Genomic DNA, 27,582 nt, shown 5'->3' on the forward strand with positions numbered 1-27,582 from the left:
CCTGAACTAAATCCACTCAGATTGTGAGTCATAAATTGGACTTGCAGGAGTGGCAGCAAATTAAGATCAGTTGCCACCAATTGTACGTGCAGACTTTTTTCATATGTTTCATGTTTTATTTCTTTATTACCACATAACCTGTGAGTATATCTGATTCCAATCTTGAAGGAATAGTTCAGTTTTTTTTTTTTTGTTTGTTTTAAATGTGATTTGCATGAGGTACCAACATAGTCTGCACAATGCTTTAAACCAGCCTTGGCGACATGGAGGCTCACTCTCACTGAAAACATGGCCATCAGCAGCAACACAAGGTGAACCAGATTTTAACCACTCGACAAATAGTTCAGCTATATATCTTAAATGTGTGTTTTGCATCTTTATCTCAGTCTTTTTGGACTCCAAGCTGAAGTTTGTGTTGCTTTGTATACTGCTTGCTCCCCACACCAAAGTCCATAGAGAAACTGTGTGATTTTACATCCTGACCCACAGTAATTGCTGATCCACCACTAAATTAAAAAGTGTTATTTTGTGACTTTTTTTGGCTTTTTGAAATCCATTGTTTGGAAGTGACTGAATTGCGTCAAACAAGGCAACAGTACATCAACAGCTATTTTTCCCTGTGAGCTACAAAGACTTTTCTCTCTGGCTTTTGATGCAGAAGAGTGAGTGGCTTATAAATGTCAGTTTCAAGTCAGAAAAGACTGTCTATTGGGGAGATAAAGCAACAAATATTTTCTGAAGATTTATTAGATTTAAAGGCATACATTTTCTATTAAGATAGCCTTTTGTTGAGTGGCTAAAGTCTGTTTTTCCTTCTGCCCCTGCTGGCAGCCATGGTTTCAGTAAAGGTGAACCTCCTTGTCTCAAGCTGCTGCTAGTGCAATCAGCAGTAACCGTTTTCTGCAGTGTGGTTGGATGATGTGCTGACACAATCGCTTTAAAGAGGCCTTGAGTTGTGGTTAATGCTTGTGATTAGAATTTAGTCTTTCCAACTTTATTCCAGGATTGCAACTAATGACATTTTTCATTGTCAGTTAATTTACTTTGGGCAGCGAAATAATAAAGTTCTGTCACACAAAAGTCGTGCCAAAGGCGATGAATTAAAATGACTTGTGTTGTCTCATCATCCATCCAACACCCAAATACACTAGACTGCGTATGTGAAATGTGATGTTGGACTAAAAGCAGCACATTGCAGTGTAGCATTTCTGCTTGCAGAACAGCTGGTTTTGTGTTTTCCAGATTGACTAATTGATTATTTAACTCAAGCTCTGTCTTTCAAAAGGATGTGACACTGCTTTCTCCTCTCTGTCAATACAAATGAACAAGGTTCTGCTGGGTGACTCACTTAAATGGCTTATTGGCTTCATGACATGCAACCACAAATGATGGGGCAAGTCCCCAGCTGGCCTTTCACAGCGAGAACAGTGAAGAAAGGGCCCTGATTTTACTTATTTATTGATGCTTACTCTCAGCAGAAAAGCTATCATGATGTCATCTGTCAAGAGAAAAGCATCTTGATACTTGACCCACTCCTCTTCCTCAAGAGACAGTGCTGTTGTGGATGGAGAGTGATGGAGAGGACAGAAGGAGTTTTGAATTTGCCCATCCTATTATCGACAAGAAGTGCAGACGGTACACAACTCTCACTTTTGCCTATTTTTACTTTCAGTTGGGCAAGACTCACTGCAAAATAGATGAAAATGATATTTGACTGCAGTTAAATGTCTGTATCTGAATGTCACAAAAGCAACATGTTTAAGTAAAAACACTGAAGCATGCACAGCTTCATACTGAGGCATTAATTCAGTAGTTAATATTTACAGTAAATGTATATTATAATGGCAAATCCCTGTAGCAGCAGCTTTACAGCAGGTATGCAGCAAACATGTTGTCTGGGCACACAGAGGTGACATTATGTCATAGCAATGAGCTTTTGGGCATCTACTCTACATGTTACACACATCTGTAGTATTATCCATGAACAGTAACCGATTTTAAAGAAAATGTTTTGTTCATGTAAAATCAGTTAGGGCTGAACAATTAGAAAATCGCAAGGGCTGAACAATTAGAAAATCGCAAGGGCTACAATTTAACGTAAATAAAATGTGTCACAAATCAAGTCGCAATCATAATTTCTGTCTAACAAATAGCAATTGGATATCTCCCCCAAATCATTCAACCCTAATATCTACATGAACAGTTGGGGGACCTTAAATGGTATTTTCTGAGTAGAGTACGTCAAAAAGTCAAATACTGTCAATGAAAAGTAACTAAAGTCATCCTGAAAAGACGTTAGATATCACTAGAACACATTCTCTCTTTAGAGATTTCACACACGGGGTTGAAAAAAAGTGTTGAATCGTATAATAAAGAGAGGCGAAAACAAAACCTATGTTTACTTGAATAAGCAAAACAGATCAGTGATTGCTCCACACACAGTCGACTGTACTGAACATCCACAGCTCGTTCTTGTCTGTGACTCTTTATGTGCGCTGTTCATGCAGAGGGGGTTCCGTGTGGACGGAGATATATTCTGAAACGATGCCGTCTTTCCGGGAACATTTTGAAAAGATTTACTCTGTGCCTCACCATGTCCTGTGCCGGGGGATGTTATCCATGTTCAGTATCTCTTTGACGGACATCAGGTCAGCGGGGATGATGGGATAAAAATCAGAGTAGGATGCGTCCTCATCACTGTAACATTCAGAGGGCGAAAAAAAGACAAATCCTGATTAGCACAATTCTGGAAATCCTCCAATGGCACAGGTGAAAGATTAAAAAGATGCATATCATTCCTTGTCATCCTCCACAGTAATTTATTCTATTGATGTAGCGATTGAGTGTTCATATTAGCACACTTATTCATTTTGTCATGGTTTACGGCACATTATCCAATCTTAAATTCATCAGACCATTATTCTCCTCATAAAAAAGCAGCGAAGCTCCTATTCTCTGTGTGAACAGCAGAGGAGGCCATACATCAGTGAGAGCTCCAGTAATGCAGGCAAACAAAATACACAAGGTTTGATTTATTCATAAACTCCAGGGATTCTGTTTAAAGCTGGCAGCTCTTATCTGACTTAAAAAGGCTTAAATGGATATATTGTCTCCCTCTCCTGTTCAGGAGATAAATGATGGCAAATCAAAAATCTAACATAATGACAATTGGCAACGAAGTGAGAATCTGTGAAATATGATGTCAGCATTGTTTGTGGCACTAATACTCTTGTGTCAGTCCATGCCTCGGCACGAGTTAAATATAGAGATTTCCCTGGTGGTAGTTTTAGATGAACCCACGTTTTTAGGATTGTTAAGTGGTTTTAAATGATCTACAGTTTGGCGCTGTTCGGCTTGATTTGTGTGTGGTGTGACGTCTCTTCCTGAGCAGTTACTAAAAATAGCGCCTGGTACCAGTTACTATGCTAGTGGAAACGTGACTTAAACCGTGCCGTGTGAGGCGAGTAGAGCAGAGCCGGTGGAAATATGCCACAAGTGTGGTTCTTTGTGTGGCGCTGCAGATTTGTCTCTGTGCAGTATAAACACACACTCCTGTGTTGTTTAAAACAGTACAATAGGATTAGAAGACTCAGAATCAGCTAATATTCAGAGTATTGTAGTGTTTTGTGGATGTTTATCATTTGATTGTCATCCAATCGCCAACTACACTTTAATGCTAGAATGCATTGTCTCAAGTTTTTGCGCTGTGAAATGTTAGGATCATAATTGCTAACCAGCTGCTTCTGCTATGCAAGTTCCCCTTTTTCTGAATTGCGTGCAAACACTTACTTCACACTTTCACACAACACACTTCTTGTTTGTAGGTGCTTATGTAAAAGGAAGCAACCAGATCTGCTGGTATGATGTAGCAATAACAAGTCAAGCTTTTTGGATCTAGTCATGTGGTTCAATGTATAATAGGATACAATATGTATGCGTCACCTCTATTCTGTTTTGACTCCACTTGTGTCCTCTGATGTCAAAGTTGTTTGTGTTTATGTCACTGGACACATACAGTAAAGGGATAATAAATCATAAACACTGCCAGTTGCTGTCTCTCCATCCATTTAGTCTTTTAATGACAGGCACAACATGTTCATGCAGACAATAGGTGCACATGTGTAAAGTGATACTAAAGTGTAGGCTCTCCATTTAAAGCATGCCTAATCAACTGAGGTGACCTTTTCATTACATCCCTCATAAACAGGAGAGTGGGTATTTGTTACTGGTGACAAGGTTATTTGAGGCAATGACAGTGATGGACTGTTTTGTAACAGGAGAAGCATTCATTTAAATTCTCCTTTTATCCACAGAACACAAATGCATAATATGAATGAATAATTACAGCCTTTTGTGTCTGTTAGAGCTGTATTTACAGAATCTTTTGCCTAACTGTGAAATATAGTACAATATATTTCAGCAAGTTTGTGTGTTAGAATTGTATATTTACCCAGGTGTGTGTTACACACCCACAACTACCGTTGCTGCTAGTATCTCGCCTCAGGCATTGCTTTCAACAAGCCACCCTACAAATGGCAATGCAAATTAACTTCTTGTTCTCTTTTGTTTATAAGCTGGGAAATTTCCCCATTTTACAGTACTCGGAGGACAACTTCTGCTTTTGCCATCTTATTTTTCTCTTTTCCCTTGTTTAGGTTCCCTCTGAGCTGTGCTTAGAGGTTTGGGCTGTTGAATAACATAGTGCAGAGCCTGCAGCTGCATAGAATTGCCACAGATATATACACACAGGGACAGAAACACTAGTGGCTTGCATGTGAACAGGAACCCAAACACCACGGGTGTGTGTCCTCACAGGCAAACAATCTATTAAAGAGATGATCCTGCTACAGTGTGGATTTATGTGTTTATAAACAACAGGCTTCCTTGAAATATTAACTTGGTATAACTAGCAGGTGGAAATAAAAAGAGGAAACCATCGATGCTGGATGATTTGCCCTCACTGTTGTTTGCATAACAACTAGCATCAAAAAGAGTTTACCTGTCAGCTTGTTGTACAAACAACAACAAATGGGTTCTAAAATTGTGCTCTTATTTAAAAGTTACCCACAGGCCATTTTGTTCACTTTAACAGGATACATTTAAATGTGTTTCCACTCGGGATCAACCCCCCCATTTCAGCTCAACTAAGGTTGATGGAGTGGATCCAGTGCTCTGCAGTTAGCATCCCCCACCCTAGGTTAGCCTAATGTAATGACTTGCTGCATTGGGGGTCGCTGAAATAAAGGCTAATTTGATTTGAGACTATTAAAATAGACCAGAAGTGATTCATTTGAGATCTCGTTGTGGCAGCACTGGTTAGTCTGATGTGACAGTTTGTTTGTCTTTGCCACACTGCATCTAGATGACCTACTGTATATGAGACCGGGTTAGACAACAAAGATGACAAGAGTTTGTGTCTATGTTCTATGTTTGTGTTCGATTTTTCTTTGACACTAGTTTGACCTTGTGCATCAACTGATAAGGATTATACATTCCATCTGTATCATTATAAAGCTAATGTCTTGTGTAACTGCACCTTTTCATTGTGAAATAATGTAAAAATATTTTTTACATTTTCCTTTCATTTTTATATCATTTTTTTCACTTAATTTATTGCTCATGCTCTTCATATGTCACTTGTCTACCTCTGACATTTGGCCTCTAACAAGAGAATCTACCTGATGTGAGATCATTATAGTCTAAACTAATGTGAGTGACCTGTATAGTAGTCTCTTCTAAACTTTACCATTTATTCAAGCACCACATTATTGCTCACAGAGATTGTATGATGTGTATTCATATCGGTCTATTGAAAAAATTTATTGAAAAAATGACCAGTGATACCATGATGTGATCACCATCAGCAGATGATGCTGCTAAAAAAATCACCAAATTTGAGCACTGCAACTTTAATACCTTGGCTACACTTGACTGCACTCTCTGTGACGTGTAGTTATTAATGTTCTATATGAGTCCATTTTACCTGTGGCTAAATCTAACAGGGCCCAAGAGGTGCTTCTCTGCTTACCTGTGTGGTGCCTCAGGGCTCTGTCCTGGGTCACACCCTTTTCTTCTCTACACCCGCTCCTCTTGGGGTCTATATTTTTTAAAAACCTTCCATCTTTTTTGCAGATTTACATATCTATCTTCCCTTACTAACACCTTGGCTCCCATTCCGTCTCTGCTGGACCGTCTCAGGGACATCCAGACATGGATGGAATTAAACTAAAATTGAAATTATTTTATTTGGACAACCTAACCTTTTTAGAAGGTTATTACAGTGCCTGTGGCCCATTAAGCTGTCACATAATTATCTGCAAGGAATCTTGGTGTGATTATGAACAGCATCTTTTTTTAACTCGGGAGTAAAAACAAACTTCCTCTTATTAAGACTCTTTGCCAGGGTGAAGGCCCTTGAAAGATTTTGAATGGGCATTTCATGCCTTCATTATGTCTGGACTGGAATACTGTGTTTCCTTCTATGTCTTGAATCAGTCAGTGCTCCAATACTTACACGTTGTCCAAAATGCTGCTGCTTACCTTCTGACAGGGACAAAATATAGAGAGCATATCACTCCTGTTCTGGCTTCCTGACACTGACTCTATTTTAGAATTGATTTTAATCTTATTACCGTAATTTCCAGACTATAAGCCGCTACTTTTTTCCCACGCTTTGAACTTCGCAGCTTACACAATGACGCGGCTAATTTATGGATTTTTCCCGGTTTCACAAGCTTCATGCTGTGAAAAAACTGAGCACCGTCACATTAGACCAATGAAATTAAATGCATGGAAATCATGCATTTAAGGTGGTGCTCCGTGTTCAGACAAGTGGGGAGAAATCCTTCACTAAAACAGGCCGCATGCGAAGAGCAACCTATAGTCAAGTCTGTCAGTGGATCCTGACAGCGTGGAGCATTGTCAAAAAAATCAACGGACTGTCTTTCGTTAAAGCCTGTGTGAAGTTCATTTGTTTCAATATAGGCATCTGCGGCTTATAGACATGTGCGGCTTATTTATGTTCAAAATAAATATTTTTTTAAAATTCAATGGGTGCGGCTTATATTTAGGTGCGCTTAATATTCCGGAAATTACGGTACCTGTTTTTAAATGTCTCAGTGGCCTGGCACCTGCATACCTGACGGAGCTCTTGAAGCCCCACAGTCGACTGACCAGCAGGTTTTGCATGTGCTGAGTTCACGGCTAATAAACAGGGGAGTTGGAGCCTTTTTTGTGGCAGCACTTTAGCTGTGAAACAGTCTTCCATTACGTGTGAGAGCTGGCCAGACCCTCGAGGAAATTTAAAAAACTTTTAAAGACCCATCTCTTGTTTGTTGCTGGCTTTTAGCACTAGTTAGGCAAGACACCTTGGCCTCATTGTACAGGCATGGACTATCTTAACTTGTTTAACTATTGTATGGTTTTATCCTCCGCTCGTTGTTTTCTCCCTCTCTCATAAACTTGTTCCTGGTTTTTCTCCCCTGTCTCTGCCCTTACTCCTTCTCTCATCCCCCCTTTCTGTCCCCCACCTCCCTTCTGCCCCCCTTTGTTGTGCAGGCTTGGGCTGTTTTGGCTTGGTTATGTAATTGTTCTATTGTTTAGTCTTTTTTGCTGTGTTGTTCTTGTGTGTTCTTTTGTACTGCCTTTAATGTGTTGATCTGTTCTCTCCTTTTCTCACACCTCCCTGTTCTCTCATTCCCTGAATTATATTTTTAATGAATAAAGATGAAATATACCTGAAATAATTGTTTGCATAATTGTAGCCTCTGGTGTCTATACTGGCATGACAGTGACTTGCCTTTTTTTGTTCTTTTTTTTCTCATTACATGATATTGATTGTATTCTAAAAGCAGGGTTGAGTGTTAAATAAGTCTCTGTCAAGAATAACATATTTTGTTGTTGACAAAGGTGAAATATAAAAAGCTCATAATAAATCATAAAATGTTCCCTTTTTTTTTTAAATGCAGAAATACAGAAGTTTTGTTCTCACACAGGGGAACTGATTTTGTGCTCATGCGACTCATTTTATTATACCAAATCACAACAAATGATGCTTGGAGGTAAAAATACATGTGCCAATGTCTTTGAGGATAATACAATGCTCTTTCTTATTGTGGTGACCATGCAGTGCACCAGGGAATGATTATCACAGGGCTATCAATGGCTTTACAAATCTTTGCTATTAGAAAAAAGATCAATATATTCTAGATGTGGTGCACATTTACTGAATATAAAACCGCACGCTTTCTCAGTAAATCTCTCTACTGCTCTCCGCTGATGTGTTGGACTGTGTGCGTTATCATGAATGCACCTGGAAGTAAAGGTCCTCTTCTTGATCTGGGAGGACAGTTGCATGCTGTGAGACATCTGGGAAGAGTGCTCCTCCTGCTCTTTCTGCATCACCATCCTGGTTTCCATGGTAACACTATAACCAGCACCTGAGAAAGGAGAGGAAACAGAGTGGGGGGGGTGCGAAGAAAGTGTAATACAGTTCTTGTCAGTGGGACACTAAAGACCGTGTTTTTGTGAGCAGCTTAGACAATAGTAAAAGAGGCAAGAGGCACAGCTATTTATTTTGTGCTTTTTATTCACATTTATTGCTCTTTTTTTTTAACTTATTTGCTCTGTTCAGGTGGCTAAGTAATAGCTGCTGCATATCATTGGTGTTTGTCTCTTGCCTCATCTCCAGAGAGTTATAATGGAGCCAAAGGCTGTGCTAATTATGCACAGTGTTAACTGCCCAATTTGCACAATGTGATAAATGAATGCTATCAAAAAGGACACCAGTCTTTCATCTTAGGGTGGTGTGGTTAGCAACCAAAACTGCATGTAAATTCTGAGAAGAATACCACCAATAACAAAGTTTCTTGATCATCATAGGCCACAATTGCATGTTTCTATCTAAAACATAATTGTTGGCAGAACATGTGTTGTCTGTTTTTGTATGAAAAATGTAATCTTTAATATCTATTTATGGAAACATTTCTTAAATCTTTAATAATAATAATAATAATAATAATAATAATAATACTAATAATATAAAGCCCTGAATTCAAAGATTTTCAGTCTTTTCAGAGCAGCAAATGATTGCGTCTCAGAATGCTTGTGCTGATTAATCTGTCTCACATTTAATATCAGCAGTACTTTTTCATGGAAATATCTTCACAATTAGGATGTCTTTCTGCTAAGTTGATAGTAGACTCAAATTTCTATGGTGTATTTTTGGTGTAGTTCAGTGTGCTTTTAGGTGTAGAGAAAAGGTGTGCATCAGTCCCAGGTTGAATGGATCAGCCCCTTTGTGGGCCACTAAGATGATTCATCAGTCGAGGTTTGCCATGGTGCTGCCCACAAGCTGCCCATCATTAATCATGTGGCTGCTGTGGGGAAGTGAATGCAAAATGGTCTCAACAAACAGAATCGGGTTACGCCTGATTGATAACTTCATTCACCCATTCCCAGTGGCAACCACCTGTGTTGGTGCTTACACAATTGCATAATGTGTTTTTTCTTCTCATCTCCTTCAATTACCTTGTGGAAAACGATGGCGAGTTAGGAAACAGGCTAGAGGGACAGCTGATTCCCCTGTCGTTTTTTGTGGCTCACTTTGTGCAGTGGGAGAAAGATTTGTTTGAACATTGTTAATGAAAGGTTGACCTCTGGCACATTAAAATTGATCAGCCTCCATGGGTAGGCCAGTTCCTGGGCCCCTGGAGGGAGTAGAGCAAAAGCAAAGTGGTGTTTTCCATTATCAGTGCAGCTTTCAGTCTCTAGAGTGAACTAAGACCTCAATCTCATGTTCTCTGATATTTGAAGGACTGTAACGGGGGGGAAATAAAACATATTTATATTGTACTGATTGATGGAGAAAGCTGTCCTTGCACTATCTAACTACAACCAGCCATATCACAACCGTAATGCTCCAACAGTGTGGCTCGTCACATGATGATGACACAGTTACTTTCTTTACAGGTTTCTTTAGGGTTTATGTAGCATATTGGATTGTTTTGTCTTTTTTTCCAATATCAAATTCAGTGAATGACACACAATACACCTTTTTTTTTTTATTTTTATTTTTTTTGAAGGGCAAGCCAGTAAGTCTAGTTTGTTGGGGGTGTGTGGTTATAGTGAATTGCAGCGTCATTGCAACTAGGGACATGAGGAAAAACTGTTTGGCAGCGGATGGGTGTCCAGCTGGCAGTTTCTATGAGCCAAACTAAGAAGCTAAAGCATCATTGAGAAGTGTCTTGCTGCTACTACTAGAACCAGTCCAAGGGCCAGTTTCAGCCAGTCTCAACGAACAATCACATCATGGAAAACAGAAGTTACAGAAGTCTTGTAAGCCATACAGCATTACCATTATTTGACCAAGATTTTGGCTAAAATCAGCTGCGACCAGCATCATCATCACCATCATCACTGCCCTCGCTATTATTATTATTATTATTATTATGATTATTATTATTATAATTATATCTAACAAGGCTCCATCAGAAGAGAACCCAATCTGACAATATGTGGTCAAATAATTCACTCTATTATACAGATCTACTTCAGTGGCATAACAGTATATCTGCTGTTTTCAAGGTTAGTTTGCTCTTTAATGACTAGATCTAGATCTAGATCATCTAAATGATGGCTGAGTAAAGGAAATTCCACTCACTTTTTCTGTAACACAACTGAAGTCCTCCTTGTCAAAGCCCTGGAGAAACAAAATATCCTGCTTCCTCTTTTGCTTGCCTGCCTGCCTGCCTGCCTGTCTGTCTGTGTCTGAAGATACAGTTCAGTCTCACTCTCACTCTCACCTCTGTTACCTGTCACCGTCTGTCTGTCTGCACTTCACTCTCTCCCCTCCTCCCTTGATGAATCCATGAGGGTGACCCTGGACACAGAGTCCTCCAGTGCCAAGCATGTTGACGCCACTGCTCTCTCATTCTTAAGTTGATAAATATAGACCAGTGACATCTCCCCTGTATACACACATGCACACAGTTGACTTTACACCACAATCTGTTCTATATGGACACACAAAACCACAACAGGCGCGCACACACAGGCACATTTCTTTGTCATCAGCCAGATCAATTTACAGATGGCCCCACAGACGAGCAGTGGAAACAAAACAATGGTATCTTCCTGTACAGCAATAGAAGCTGGAACAAATGACCTGAGCAGCTGAATGGAAAAGTTGGAAGAACAATTTGCTTGGGTGGAATGAAATGAGTGCCCAAAATGTTAAATTAAAAGCCAGAAAAGGACAAATGGGAAGATGGGAGATGGAGAGCTGAAGGGGAATGGAAGATGCTGAGACAAGAAGGGATAAACCGGGTCTCTCGACTGGAAAAGTAAATTAAATGGAAAGTTGTCTCTTAAAAACACTTTCCAGCAGACGTAGAGATTTCTTGAATGAAGGCCACGTTGAGCATTTCTCTCCACTTTCTGACGGATAGTCTGGCATGGTTGATTTTTGTTCTGCTATCTACACCATGTTTGTTTTGTTAGTGCCATTGGCTAGTTACAGCACACAGTGCTTCACACTTGCACAATTAATGAGTGAAAACAAACAAAATGGCCAAGTAGAAGAAAAGTGATGACATTGAAAATGAAGTTATTTTTCTAGGCTTTTCTGAACAAAACTTTTCTTCCAACGTCATCACGGCCATTGTGATGACGTTGGGGAAAAAAGTTTTGTGTAGTCTAAATTTATGGCTCTGGCTATATAATCATGGGGGACCATGTATAAAATAAACAACAAAAAGATTGTGTATTCTGACAAACAGTAGGAGAGGGAGTCTGTCTTGCATTTTTTTAGAAAGTAAGAGGTTAAGGCAACACCAGTCATCATATTCTACAAGTAAATTTCACTCTGTACTACTTTGTCTACTGGTTTCTATATAAAATATGTATGTGTAAAATGCCTATTTTTCCACTTTCATAAGAATAATTTCAGACACTGAAGAGAGAGTCACCAGATCTGATCCAAAACTCGTAGCTTACAAGAGACTAGTCTGTGAATCATGGAGGGGAGGTGAGATGGCGAGACATGTCCTAAGTTTAATGAGTCCAGAAAAGACATTAGTAATGGGAGTGTAATGATGCATCTTATCAGGATATGAGATGAGATCAGAGTTCTTACTTTGAATAGGTCTTTGAATTCCACACATGAAATGATGGATTTGGTCTGGCAGTCCATTACCCTGGATTTCCACTGGACGCGGCGCGGTTCTGCTTCGTCCTCTCCCAAACGTCAATCCCCACCGGGCGCGTTACGGCAGCGGCGCGGAGCCTTGAGAGCCAGCGGTATTCACGGAAGATCGCGCGATAATCTCGAAAGGACGCGAGATCCCGCGATAGACTGTGTGTATAAAGGAAACAACAACAACACAGCTTCTTTCATATCTCCACTTCCATAATCAGTCTCTCGTCGTCCATTGTCTCCGAGACCCTCGGATCAAATGACTGTTGACCTGGGAGCACCGTAACGTTGAGGTGAAGTTGTGACCTGCGTATTGTGTTTTATTTTGAAAGGGGGGTGGAAGTGTTTTACTTTGATACTGTGTCGGACTTCCTGTCTTGTGCGATCTGCTTCGTTGAAATTTACGAGGTTCAGCAGCGGCAACGGAAAAAATAGAACTGATTCCTATCGATAGCGCTGCGGCGCGGCGAGCCGCTTCTGGGCCGCTGCTGATCCGTGCCGCAGCGCGGCCGGTGGGAATGCTCACATTGATTAGAATGGAAGCGATTTGCAACGGCTACCGTTCCGCGGCCGTTCCGCGGCCGTTCCGCGTCCAGTGGAAATCCAGGGTTAGAACTGTGTTTGTGTGAGAAGCATGCTCTTTCCCTGAACAGTTTTTCACTGCAACAGAAGTTAAAGGAACTCTGCTTTTATTTATAACGTAATTATCCCCATTTTGCTGGTTGTATGATTTTGTGATATTTTTCTCTGCGAGTAATTTTAAGGAAGTGCACTATAATTATCTGTTGCCATGGTTGCGTGATTTTGTCTGAGTTTATTACTGTCCATCAGTGCTCACTGACGGTCTAAAGGGGCTGCAAGGAAAGACGGCATCATTCACCATCCCAGCATTCTGTGGAAGGGTTGGGGGTTATTTATATAATCTTTTAGTGGCCACACCTGCTACTGGAATATCAGCACACAATACAAGCCTGGGTTGCCAGGGCTTCTTCTCATCATACATTGACAGTGACTGTCAGACTAAGAATAACCACTGGAACAAAGCAGCTGAGGTCCACCTTAATTAGGACCTCTTGGTTTTGAAGACTCCAGACTCTTCGCGAGTCTTCCAGAGACATCTCATGTCATACTCACAATTTTTTTTTTTTTTCAAAATGCGTACAATAAAAAAGGTGGTTGCTCAAAAACAGTCATTTCAGTATTCATATCACTTCAATCTTTAAGGTTATGTTTTAAGACAATTGCTGCTCTTTCACAAAAGACCTGAAGAACAAAATACTGTGTAATAAATTCCTACATGTAGCAGGTTAAACATGTATGGCAAGTTAACAACTAATAAATATTTGCTGCACACCCAGAACGACTTATCGTGTTTTATGAATCATTTATGCTTATTCACAATTCATGTTGGCTGTGTGGTTTTACTTGTTTAAATTATTAATTGCAGCAGGAGTCGGCGTGGGACTGTGTGGCAAACATTTATTCCACATTGGATGTTCTTTCATTTTATCTGCACCTCACAGATGCAGATTATCATAGTTTGTTATCATGTGAAGGTCAGTGTGGACAGAACAGGTTGTGACACAACACCCTATTCAGGTCACTTCCCTGGACACAACTAAACAACTGTAGCATCAACAAGTATTAGTTTTTAGAGCAGCACCTCCGATATATTTAGTCCACAAAAAACACCGCCATTGGAATTACCTTATTATAACCAGGTTTGTGTTACCTCAAACTGTTAATCTGTGAGTTTCATGCATTAATGTTTAATCTTATTTCAGTGAGATAAAGTTTTGATGTTGCATCTCATAGCATTGAATATACCCATGTATAGCAACTTATTGTTGTACTTTGCAGATGGTCTTAGTGTTTTTCCTCTTTTTTGTACCTTACATTTATGGTAGATCTGACAATACGTGAGCCAGAATGCAGGATATGAACATGCTTTTTGAGAAAATGGCACAATAGCTATGGAGCTCTTTTCTAGCATTATACTTTGTAAGATTATTGGCTTGCATACTGAACACTCACTCCCCTTAGTGCTCAACAGCCATCTGTCAATTTCAAGATTGAAGTGATTATTCTTCAACAGAGAAATGTCTTGGGTGAAAAGAAATACTACTGAACTTTCTTTTCAGCTTCTTACCCACTGGTGATTTGGCCCAGAATAGACCTTAATGGACAGCAAAGTCTCCAGGATCATCCATCATTTCCTGGGCAGCATTGACAGCTGTTTTCATGTCTTCTAATCAAAGAGCTATTAAGAACTCATTAAAATGCAAGAAAGGAGAGGGAGGGGTGATGTGATTGCATCCGATCACGTGCAGACTTCAATTCATCAAGTAATTAGGCCTACGGGAAAAGTAGGTTACTTTTCAATGAGGATGGCTGCTTTTGATTCATGTCAAAGTGGAAAATGTGTTCGCTGTTCCTCAACTTCACATTCCACTTCACCTTCTTAACCAACCACACCAAATCACTGGAGCCCTGTGTTGAAACACTGAACTGTCTTTTGTACTTTAATCATCACTTATCTTTCAGTAGTCACACAGTTTCTTTCCAATGATGTACGGTCATAAAGTAGTTTGATTGTGCCATTTAAATAGGATCAATATGATGGAGTATTAGGGACAAACTGAAGAGAAATAAAAATTTTGTTTTCGAGAATAAAGTTGTAATATCAAAAGTTGTAATATTACGAGAATAAAGTCTAATATATTATTAAATAGCAATACAACGCAGATGTAACCAGTGATACCCTGCAGTTGTCACTACTACTGCCATTTCCATCTTACAAAAAAGATGGTTTTCTCCAAGTTTGAAAAGATTGTGACAGGATCTCAGTCTGTTTGGAAGAAAGGATCACACAGTCCTGATGCTAAAGATGATGTGGTGCTGATGTGTGAAAAATATTAAGTATTTCCTTATTTGTGAAGCCCAAATCAAAATGTTACTTGCTCCACGTTTCTTATCTTGACACAGGTTGCAGCTGATCATCTGAGATTTTGTTTGAATAATAATTACAAATTCATTTTCATAATATTATGACTTTGTTCTCGAACGATTATGACTTTATTCTCATAATATTAGGACTTTATTATCAGAAGATTTAAAAATAAAAATTCTTCAGTCTGGCCCTAATACTCAGAGTACAGACTCGTAGTGCACGGTAATATTTCACTAAACCCAATCAACTTGCGCGTTATCCTAAATGATAAATTTAGAAGAGAAAATTCTTCCACCAAAATACTATGAATGTATGTACGTAGAGATAGATTTTAATGACAGAGACACTGAACTTATCTCTCATCACTTCTCAATATCTTTAAACACTCTCAAATGGGGATATAATTTCTTGAAAGGATGTTTTTCCCTTTTCTTTTAGACTCTACCAGCATCCCTCCATGGTGGGACCTTGCCTTTAGAGTGGATATTGTGTAATAAATTACACTTGTAAGTGCTTATGTACCAAAATAGCCCTCTGAAAGGGAGGTGTGGGGTTTAATGACCCATTAAAAATTAATGTGAATCCCTCCAAATAGGCAAAATATATAAATGATATCAAGTTTCAAGGAAGCATTACAATATATACTTTTTATTCTGAGAGGAAGAAAAATCAGTTAGATTTCTGGATTTTGAACCAGCCTTTCTCTTCCTCTGGCAGTGATTGCAGTGAGAATTGTGTTATACAACTCTGGTCATCTCCCATATGCTATCTGTGATAGAAATCACTCAAGTAGCCATGACTCTGTCCGACAGTATATTCACTGACTCGGAGAGGACACTCGGCTCTTAGAAGTGTTCTGCACATACTTTTCCTAAAGTTCTATTGTGACTATAGAACTTCAGAGGAGTCGATCTCCCATTTGATTGTCCTTGGGCAATGTAAAAGAGAAAGATGACCTGCCAGTTACTGCTGGATAATAAACCTGTCCAAAGAAGAGCCAGAGAGTAGAAGAAAAAGCATAGTGAGAAGCTAAACAACTCGGTCATATTTTCCCTGATTAAACACGACGGAGACTAGAAATCCTTTTCACTACAAAACCTTCACTTTTCCCTACAGTGAGGTTTGTTTGTTTGGCTGTAAATGTGTATACATTTTTGTTGTTTGAGTTCCCTCTTGGCCATTTTAAGTCTTTGTTGAATTGCTTTGAGAAAAATGTGTGTGTTTGTTTTTTGACTGGATCCCAGCCATTTTTTTGTCTCGCTGCCTCCTACTCACTCCCACTCACTGGAGATATTTTTCACACATTAGTGCTATTGTCTTTTTTCTGTTAGTTGCAGCAATGAACTTTAGTGGGTTGCCAGTTCCAGCTCTCTGATCATGTTCAATCCTCTTTGAACATGAACTTTTTTCCTTTCTGCTCTTTCATCAGCCCTATTTTTACTACTAGCTCATTCTACTTGTATGTCCAGAGCATCACAACTGACTTGTTCTCAAATAGCAGAACAAACGGATCATATTTATTGACTGGGTCATGGGATGTCTTACCTTGGTTGATACTGAATTGCACACATCTGCTCTATTATACACAAAGGGAAATATGTTACTTCTGTAAAAGATGCATGGGCAATCAATAACTATTATCATTAATTTAATTGCAAAGGTTTAATCTTTATCAGACACCAATGTTTGCTTGAATGTCACAGTGCTTCTGTTTATATAGGTTTAACAATTAAATGTTGCAAATGTAAAGGCAATTTAACCATTCTGGTTTTGATTTTCTATTCTCTGCTGGTTGGAATTGTAATCCATTCATGCTGAAAACAATGTTTACCTCTTCCTTGCGTTTAGAGTATAGCAGAGAATTATTCCAGGAGATGCTGTCAAAATATATTTTATCTTTAACACAGTAGATATTGAGCTGAAGCTTTACTTTAAAATTCAAATCACAGTTGTGGTAACTGTCAAATAATTTGCAATTGGTTACTTTATCCAATTTGTTTAGCTCTGTTGTATACCTGCTATTTTTTGGTTAGAAATTCAACCTCAGATTTGTTCAGGTGAGGGGTTTGGTGACCGTGATCGTGTAAATACATGTGGTGAAGCCCTATCCGATCACCATCTTATCACATAAAACTCATTCTTATTCCAGGTGTAAAGGAGGCATACAGTATAAGTCATTGAATCAGTGGCAGTTGGACTGATTCTGTTTGCCATACAGTATATTTTCATGGTAAATGCGAAGGTTCTTAGCATTTAGTTATTCTGAAAAGTGTACATTATCGACTATGTAACAGTTCCTTCAGTACTGAAATCTTTGTTTTTTCTGATTGTTATACCTGAAATTGAAATCCCACACAGTAAAGTACTACATAATGAGTACCACTAAGGACCAATTCTGATCTTTCATTTTGCTTCTTAAATAAATGTTGCATTGATGAAGTACTTCTGTCAGTACTTGACTGTAAATAAATACTGTAAATACCAAAATGTAAGTACATATTCTCAGTCTGAAAAGGTGGTGTTGGTGCATCCCAAAATATAAACAATATAAAATTACAGTAAATATCAGACCTCTTAGATATAATGTGTGTTAATATTCTGTTTAGCTGCCACTGGAATTGGAAATGATTAATTCAGGCTCTTTTACACTGTGCATTTATTCCATTTCCCCTGTTATCTGATATAGTTCAGGCTTCCAGTGGGGTATCTGATCACACTAATAATCTAGCACATAATAAACAAAATCCACTCAAGGATTATATGTGGTCCCTTGGAAAATATTCCATTGATACAGATTGCGCCACTGTTTTCTTCTCTGTGCAGGGCAGTTAAATGGGAAAATCACTTCCTTGTCTATACTGTAGCGCCAGTAAAGAGTTGTTGGGAAACCCCCTGCTTGGATACAACTTCTGATCTGGGTTTTTTATGTTATTTTAAAGGATCTTTTTCATCAAAAAATATAATCAAAAGGCACATTTCACTCAAACGCACAATAAATGTTTTCTTTTTAATGATTTATTAATTTCTTTTTCCACATTAATACATTAATAGTGACATTACTTAAACAGACTGTACAATGAACCACAGTGAAATGGGTAAATGGCTTTAAACATTTAAACAATGCTTTAGTGATTGTCTTTCCTTGACATAACATGCCCTACTTAGCAAAAGGCTGACCTGTACTTTGGATTATTTGCACAATTCACCTTATCTCTATAATAAGACACATGGTAAACATTTACAGTACAATCACTGGATCACTGGCCTTCTAAATACAGCACTTTAACATGCACTACTTGCCAAACTTTAACTGTTTGAGTCTTATATTGGCTGGATGGTTCTGTGCTACTTATTTTAAGTCCAAGCATTTTAAATACTGCTTATACTTAACAAGTCAGTGAATACTGCGATGTTCTGTAAATGCAGCAGTCAGAAAAATAATGAAATCAATTAATTATTACTCAGGTTACAATACAATGTTCCCTTTTCAGTGTTTAATATCATGGAATGAACTTCAACCCTTCCAGCATTAACACTTACAGAAGAAAGTCTAAAGTCTAAATACAGTATAACACAAGGTTTCACCTTACTATTACATTCAGTCATATACAGTACATTGAGCAGACACGTGTTCACAGCTCAGAGGCACAGATACATTTTTCATCTGTACCTCTGTCATGTGCTAAACAAAGTGGCTGTATGTAATTCACAGTATACCACATTTCAGCTGTGTATACAAGATTGGGCTGGGGCAATTTAAGACCTTGCTGTTGTCGTTGTAGCTTAAGCTGCACCATGACCCCACCTTCATAAGATATTTTTACACTTTAGAGTTTTTTTTTTTTTTACATTAGTTACAATACTGTTGTATACAAAGCATACAATAGACATAATATACATCACTATTGTGATGTATGCTATTCCATATATGATGTTATTGGAGGTCAGAGCAGATTGAGTGGCCTTAACTTTTGCTGGACCTTCAGAGCAACAATCTTTTTACAGTTAGTTTACAATTGACTGGTTATTGTTACATTCATTCATTCATACATTATTGAAATTTGACAATAAGGCCTCAGTGTGGTACACTGCAAACAAATGATGGACAATTTATCAGTCATGACACCATGTAGACAATCAAAATGGGAATAAAAAAAAAAAGTTATCATGACATGAAACCAATGATCCTAGACTAAACTAGACAAGTCTAAAAATGTCAGAACCACCTGCGTCAAAAGTGCGAAAAAAGATTGAGAATCAAATTGAATCGTGACCTTAAAATCGATTTTCCGTGACACTCCTATTATTCAATGATTTATTATTTCAATTTGTTTAAATGTGACCATAGAGTTGGATTGTCTCTACGCTTTGTTCAGTTGCAAGGTAATCACATTTATTTTAATATTTGCTGTGAGGCTGATTGCCCACACTATAATTTAAAAGGGACCAGGCTGGGTTTGTGTATTTAAGGAGTGTAATAAGTTGCAATAGTTTGTCATCCTATTGATAGCACACAAATACACATGCTAACTGTGTTTGAAGAGATCGGGCTACTGTTTGACTTAAAACAAAACAAGACAATTTTACCTCATGAGTCTGTGCAGTCACTAGTGGTGCAGAGATTTTTTTGCCAAGTACCACACGCAGGCTGGTGAATATGCCATAGCTTAACAAAATAACAAAACAGTTTTTTTTTCAAATTTGAACACAGCCTTAGCAGCATTTGTACTACTCTACAGTGTAGTTGGGAAAACTTCAGGAGTGTATGAAAGTAATTTTTGCAAAAAGAGATTTGAGTGACAGTCTTTGCATAATTTAAATTTAAGATGGTTTTCCAACCATTGGCTGCACAGTACAAAAAGAAAATACAACCCACTGACATGTGATTTTAGGATTATGTAAACAAATCTAATTTAATTCATCTGAACACACTTTAATGGCAATGTAACAAATACTGTCCATGCAAAATGACTTGTATGAAAATGTGAGGGTTCAGGGATTTGACAACAATACAGTATAGCTATATTCCCTTTGCATATCGCATAAAGGGGTTAAATCCAGGAAAAAATGGAATTAATAAAATACTTGAACATTTACATTTTTTAGCTTTTTCATGTCTGTTAAAAATAAGTTATTAAAACAATGAAGATTTAGGTTTTGCAGCCACTAAAGCATCCAGTCTTAAATGCTCTTTAATCTCTTAAATTACTCTTGTTTTTTTTTTTGTTTTTTTAAAAAGGTCACTGCACTGAAAACATTCGTTTATCTACAAACCAATATGAGGAAAAGGCATACAGAGATTATGAAGTGTGGAACTATTCTTGAATTTGTACCAGCCAACTCCCCAGAGCAATTTTCTTTGATCGCTCCTCTCTTCTGTATATATCTCCTCCTTCCTCCTCCTTTTTGGTACAAGTCCAGGTTCAATGATTGTTTGTCCTTATGTATTCACAGCCGTCTTTGGATGTGCTTTGAAGAAGTATTGCGGACATCCAGTTTTGTTTGTAACCTGATTCAGAATTGGGAATGCTACATTGTGTTATCTGACATTGCTGGTGAGAATAAGGAGAAACTGGTTGAGGTGGGAAATAATGGGTGTTGCAGTATTGTTGGGTTGCTGTGTTTACACTGCTATCATCACATCCAGAGTCTGACCACTCAGAGCTGTCGAACCTCTGAAATGATGCTAAAAATGGCGTCTCCATGTTAAAAGTTATGACGTCTGATAAAAGAGGTGAGGCCATGTTGTCTATGCTGCTCTGGAACATAGTGAGAGAAGGCAATGTGAGTTGTCCATTGGTGTCAAGCACTGTGTGCAACAGCAAAGGCCCGTCTGAATTGCTGTCACAGTCATCCACATCTGGTGAAGGTGGTACTCCAGCTACTATCAGCTTTGTACTGGAAGGCAATGGTATGGTACACATTTGTCTGTCTTCCATGGTAGGCTGTTGAACATCTTCATTCCCTTCTGCAGGTACATGGACAGCCACTGCACTGTAGATTTCAGAGGACTGGGCACTCACATCCAGGAGTTGTGGCATTAGACTGTTGGCAAGAGTGTCCACAGAAGACCCAGTGTTGCCTTGCCAGGCTTGGCTTGGGATTTCCTGGGGCGAATAACCTCCATACCTCACAACAGGCACATTTGGCTTCACCTGGATTGTGGCGTAAACTGTTGGTTCATTCGCATTGCTGACCACTGGTATAGAAGTGATACAGCGGTCTGGAGATTGCACCTTACATGAGTTGCCAAAGTTGGTTTCCTGTTGAGAAAACCAGGAAAGATGAAGAGTGCTTAGTGTTTTTATACATGTACAATAAATACATAACATAACATTGTGGGAGAAACTATGCATGACACAAGACTGAAACCACAAAACATTTGTCATTACTGAAAGCACCATGAGTCACTGGGCACAGTTTCTCTTAAGTGTTTCAGCATGTTTAATTAGTCTGACATTGGGGCCTCAAATGGGTACACTAAACATGTGCAGCGGAATTCATCTGCCCAAGGGCTTGACTTTCCTGTAAAGCAACATTTCCTGGTTGTAACCAGACACAAATGACTTGCAGGAAGAAAAGGTCTTACCAATGAAGGTGGCAATATGGTTTTCTTTCCACCCCTCACATAGTTGCACATCCACACGACGGACATTGTGATTATGGCCACCAGAAGGCCAGCACTTGCGAAAAGCCATGTTAAAATCATCTGATGATTGTCTGAGGGAAAAGAGCATTGGTGTAAATGGGTAACCCCAACCACTTATAAATGGATTTTGAAAAATTCCCATTATGACAAACAAGCTCAGGCATGTTCACAGGGAGCAGCACTGTAACATCCCTGTGACGTAGACTGAATGTAGTGCAATTCTGGATGTGCCAGTAACTGTAGTAGTTCAGGGAAGTATTTTCTTATTGATTAATGGAAACTAATCTCAGCAAACATCTCCACAGCACATGGCGATGCCAATTTATGTGATCTTTTTTTGGAATGTCTATTTAGCTGTCACATGCTAGACCTGCTACCTTTATCCACCTTTTTGTAACTGTAGTTATGTGATGCTTGACATTAACTATTTTATTTATAACTGGCAAGTGATTCTCACCTTATACAGTATGTCCACTTGCCACTTCATTAGGTACACAGGACACCTATTAAAGCAGGGGTAGGCAATTATTTTCCCCAAGGGGCCACATGAGAAACAAAAAATATTGTTGAGGGCTGGGCCAAATTTGAATTAATTTTAAATTAATTTAATTTAATTTAATTTAATTTAACTTAATGTCTTTTATCTAAGAAATCAGTAAATTGTATTGTTTTGGTGTAAATTTTGCAGCATTCAAACACACAATAAACACAATTACTAACCAACTGTATTGAAAATATCAAATTACTACACTATATAATGAATACTATTATACTATACTACTGTGGTGTAGTGCAGTGACCACCACTACACACTGAGTCCCCCCCCTCGCACAGAGCGCACCTGCACGCTTACGCATGCACACACACACACTAATGCTGCAATCACACTGGGTGAGTTTACATACGACTGACGGCGCTTCGCTGGTTAGATAATAAGATAATAAACAGGGAGGGAGGTATAGGCTGCCTGAGACTCTTTGTGCGCTCTTCATCTGATAAGTTCTTGTATTTCTCTTTGTGTTTGGTCACGTAGTGGTGTTTCCGACTTGTGTACCACAAACTAAGCACAGGGCTTTACCTTTGACGCCTGTAAAAAAATATTTAGCAGTCCAAGTCTTGTTGAAAACTCGCCATTTGGAATTAACTTTTCTTTTTGTCACGTGAGCCGACATTTTTAGGGGGCCAGGGGTAACTGACCAGCATCAACTGTCACTGTGCAGACAGACGCAGATACGTGCGTCCGTACGTCAGGCTTTTCAAAATAAAAGCAACACAGTTGTATGGCATGCACAACATAAATACTTGTTCATCTGTGTTTATGACTGACATACCGCGGGCCGGACAGGGATGCCCAGGTCTGTATTAAAGTGGCAGGACTGGCATTGGGTGCAGTCTTCTGCTGCTGTCACCCATCTGCTCCAAATATTCAACATGTTGTGCATTCAGAAACGGTCTTTTGCATGTCTTGTATTGAATATTCTTTTGAGTTACTGTTGCCTTTCTATCATTTGAAACCAGCCTGTCTATTTTCCACTGACTTCTGGCATCCACAATGCATTTTTGCTCCGAGGACTGCCACTCACTGAACATTGTCTGTAAACTCTAGAGAAGGCTGTATGTGAAAATCCCATTAAATCAGCACATTCTGAAATACCAGCCCCTTCAAAGTCTGTTAAATCACCTTTCGTCCCGATTTTGATGCTCGGGTTGAACTCAATTAACACTTATTACCACTCTGTATATTTACATAATCTGCTCATGAAGTATTTGTTATCTGATCAATATATTGAATGGTTACCAATGCTCACCTGGGAATGTGATACAGAAGGAGGCATTCTCACTCTCTTTGCGACCCCATTCAGAAAAAGGCCTGTAGACCACAAAGCCGCAGTACTGAGTTTTGTGGTTTTTCAAATTGATGACAAACCTTCCAGTGGTGCTTTTATTGACCTGGAGACACAGTGGATCATATGTATGATAACTGATTGATTGCAAAAACAAATTAATAGATAAAATGTAATTTCCCATAATATACTGCATATCTTCAGCAGCAGTTTCACCATTTCATTATTTTTAAAACATGGGTTTGTTAAAAAGCAAAGCAAACTGTATGTTTATCAACAATGTTTACAGTGTATATTGTCACGTTGTTGTACTGGAATGCATTTTGTTGAGATTGTTTCTTTTCCATTGACATTACAGTAGTGACAATGTCATTAAAAACCACATCACAGAAAGTCTGAATTCAAAAGTACTGTATGATATTAAAAGACAGACTCACCAATGCAGCCCAGTGTGGTTTAGTGATCTTTAAAGTATAAACAACAGCAGTTTTAGAGTAACCATGTTTGCTGTTGCTGATGATGTCTGCAATGGAGGCTCTTTTTGGCCCCAAGGGCAGCGTGACATTAACGTACAGGGATGACCCAGTTGTGTTTATCGACAAGGTGGGTCGACCAAGAACGGCTGTTGAGATGAGGAAAGATGAATTAAGAAATATAGCAGCAAAATCAGGCTGAAGAAACAAACCAAAACTCAAATGAACATTAAGATTCTTACTGTGTTCTAGAGGACTAAACCTGAAGTCGGTGCGGCCAAGCAAGCGACCATTAACGTATACCCGGGCATGGTAATAAAGTTCAGGAAGTGACGGGGTTTCTGCAGTCAGGTCACACAACAGATCAGTAATGTTTTGACACTCCTCTTTTATCTGGTACTGCCCTGTTGCGTCACTGTAATGAATGCAATGAGTACAATGTGATCATTCTCCAATACTAAGCCACTATGAACAATGTGGTGTATGTTTACTTGTACATATTACATATTATTATTTTGACACCAGTTAATATTCCTGTTGGGGGACATGCTCACAATATTTCTATTCTGTCTTAAAACAGTCATAATCGTGAGATTAATCAGAAATCTTTTCGAATTCTTTCCAAAGTTCCAGCATTTAGGTTTGCATTGTATGTCTGTGCTCTTTCTTTGTTTTTTTCGCCCTATTTTCAGTGTGAGTTTTTGTCCTATTAAAAAGTCTCATATTGGCTTGAGATATGCTTTTTAAATAATGTTTTGCACATTGGGAGTGCAGTGGATTGAGCCATCATTTCCAATCGGAAAGCATCATGAAGTGTTTGACAGTTTAAAGTTTTGAGGGGGACTTGAAGAATTCTTAAACTATCCTTTAAATAAAGGCTTTGTTATAAATTCTGTCTACCGGCATCTCTGCACTAAACCTGTGCACTTATAGTTGCACTGAAATAGTCCGGACCGGTTTCTCATTTCATCACAGTCTGTTATTGAGGAGGACAAATGACAGCATTTCTGTTTTTAATTAGTTGATATTCATTGTGCATAGTTAGGCCCTTCTTTAACTTAAGCTTTTTTCATGTTGAAAATCATTCCAGAAACTTGAAGTGATGGAGCTTGTGAAAAAAGTCAATAGGGTAGGGGTGGCACTTGACATTTGTCTCAGAAGTAGCATCAGGAGTAATTAGACGAGATGGCATTTCCACTTTGTAGAGGCTGTTTTAGAAACTGGAGTGAAACAAAATGTATTTTGAAGCCGGCAGATTCCCATTATAAACCCAGTGCTGTCCATACTAAAGTTGAGAACAGCCTCTAAATTAAATTATACAGTTTCTATATTTTGAAGGATATAGCATCCTATGAAAAGACTCCAGCCTCACTCTGCTCTTAGGCCCCGGGCCATAATGGACGAGTCGGCAGCATGTCTGCATTACGAGACGTCTTGCTTTTCATTTAGGCACACATGTTAACTAATGAGAGTAGCCATCTTTCTGTGCAGAGACTTGCATCTCACATGAGCGATCTATGCCGCTCTATTTTAGAGTAAATGTGCAAGTGAACAGCTGAAGTAGAGCATGAGTAGAGCAAACTTCTGTCATCTCGGTTCTTACCTCTGGTATTGGACACTATATAGCATCTCTTCTCCTGGATAGGAAGGTTCCACAGCCTCCCAGTGTAGTGTATTGTTAAAGTTGTGGGAGATGAAATGTACTCTCCCATTTCCACTCTCAATCGAAAGGCAAGCTAAAGCAATAAATGCAGAGGAGGAAAATGTTTAATTATATGACGGTCTGTTCTCACAGAGCCTGGTTCATAATAACTACAGTGAGGAAATATTCACGTATCCTAAATGTGTCAGATTTATAATATGCCACAGTTTATTCCATATATTTTGTAGCTCTTAATGTAGCATTTTAGAACACTGTTGTTTGCTGTAACAAACACTTTAGACAACATTTAGTACTCTCATATCTCGCATTTAACTACATTGCAGCTCAGACTTTGAAACCCAGCGTATGCCATAAAACTGTTAAAGCGCCAGTATCCACTCTCAGCCCGTCGGCGCCATGTTTGACGTTAATCTTTTCATACACCTGTCAAAGCCTGAGTTAACCAGGACTACAGAGACATTATGCAAGATAGACTTTGTTTTAGTGGGTTGGTGAAACTCAATGTTGTGCCATGTTGCTTGTAATATAGTTAACATGATTTGAAATAATGATGATCTCTTTCTTCTTAAGCTATCCACACAGCGAGTGGTTTTCCAACCCAGAGCATAGTACAGTTGTAAAGGTATAAACCATGAAGATGTGAAGAACAATCATCATCAAACATAAAATCAAATTACATTAGCATTTTTCATTGAACACTATCATTTTAAATATTCAGTCTTCATTCATTCATGGCAGATGAGAGGGAATAAATCTGTCAAATGTATTATTAGTATTTTATTTATGTCTCCTATTAGGTCTGCTTAGTAGAAAAAAAAGTCAATTTAATTAAGTGTTAAAAAAAAAATCAAAGTCAATATTAATTCCTCTCTACTCACCATAGCAGAACAACAGGAGAATGAGGACACCCACAGACCACATCTTCATCCCGTGTTATGGGTCACAAAATATACTGAAGTCCTTCTCTGTATTGAACGGCCACTGAGTTTGGAAACTTAAACAAAAGCAGTATATAACACCCACTATAACAAAAAATAAAAAATAAACAGGCAAACAAAACAAGAGTCCACTACAAAATGGCTACAAATTTCCAGTTAATTCTCTAGTCTACTCTTCTCAACCATCTCCGTGTCCTGGGAAAGGAGTGCCTTTGCACAGGTGTGAAGGTGTACTTTGGCATATGTTATCACATTGTTCCTGTTTTTCTTCTACTCCATGTTCCACCCACTTGCATTCTTTCTCCAGACGACACTTCCCTATTACACCCTCTTCCTCCTCTCTCTCTCTCTCTCTCTCTCTCTCTCTCTCTCTCTCTCTCTCACCCTCTTTTCTCGTCTTTCTGGTTTCTATGATTTACTGGAAATGATCGAGATGTGCAGAGGACAGAAAGTGAAAGAACTTGGTCATGCTCTGCATGACTACAGGTGTGTACCTAGTTCACATACTACTGGAAACCACGTACATTGTTTTTGTACAGTTCAGATCATGAACCAATGAACTTAAGGGATGTAATTTATGTAGTTTATGTCACTATTGTTGTAAGTAAGTTTGAAAGTTGGGGTGGTGTGGTTTGGAGTAATTTATCCACCCATGTAAATAAATGTCTTGTAACCCCAACCTATTACAAAGCAGCATGGCATCAACACTTTGTGATTTGGTTCCATTTGGATCCTGTTTGTCCTGACTCGAAAACTACAACCCAGTCAGAATGACTGGCTTATCTCTGTTCTATCATGATGTGCGTGTGTGTGTGTGTGTGTTTAGAGCATGATACAGTTAAATAAGAATATCAACATTAATGTAATGTTAG

At 38.7% G+C, this 27,582-nt stretch overlaps 2 protein-coding genes across 3 annotated transcripts in view; both read right to left on the reverse strand.

Annotated features, from left to right (window-relative positions):
* myom3 (myomesin 3) overlaps nt 1-10,837 on the reverse strand; it is a 56,280-nt gene extending 45,443 nt beyond the window's left edge. The window contains exons 1-4 of one of the 2 annotated variants that reach the window (XM_058648762.1): nt 10,661-10,837; nt 9,529-9,707; nt 8,312-8,438; nt 2,593-2,697 (exon numbers count right to left, since the gene is read on the reverse strand). In XM_058648762.1, coding sequence (XP_058504745.1) covers nt 2,593-2,697; nt 8,312-8,418 — 212 coding nt within the window. In that variant the 5' untranslated portion in view covers nt 8,419-8,438; nt 9,529-9,707; nt 10,661-10,837. The remainder of the gene's footprint in view (nt 1-2,592; nt 2,698-8,311; nt 8,439-9,528; nt 9,708-10,660) is intronic. The other variant, XM_058648761.1, reaches the window with a different exon arrangement.
* A 9,517-nt stretch (nt 10,838-20,354) lies between these two features.
* On the reverse strand, nt 20,355-26,960 carry ifnlr1 (interferon lambda receptor 1). The gene is made up of 7 exons (XM_058648768.1): nt 26,651-26,960; nt 25,713-25,845; nt 24,352-24,524; nt 24,074-24,258; nt 23,601-23,742; nt 21,733-21,863; nt 20,355-21,406 (listed from the first exon to the last, which is right to left on the reverse strand). The coding sequence occupies exons 1-7, from the start codon at nt 26,697-26,699 to the stop codon at nt 20,567-20,569; spliced, it is 1,653 nt and encodes a 550-aa protein (XP_058504751.1). The 5' UTR covers nt 26,700-26,960; the 3' UTR covers nt 20,355-20,566.
* Nucleotides 26,961-27,582: the final 622 nt, after the last annotated feature.

The sequence above is a fragment of the Solea solea genome, chromosome 13 (assembly GCF_958295425.1).
Source record: "Solea solea chromosome 13, fSolSol10.1, whole genome shotgun sequence".
Classification (NCBI taxonomy): Eukaryota; Metazoa; Chordata; class Actinopteri; order Pleuronectiformes; family Soleidae; genus Solea; species Solea solea.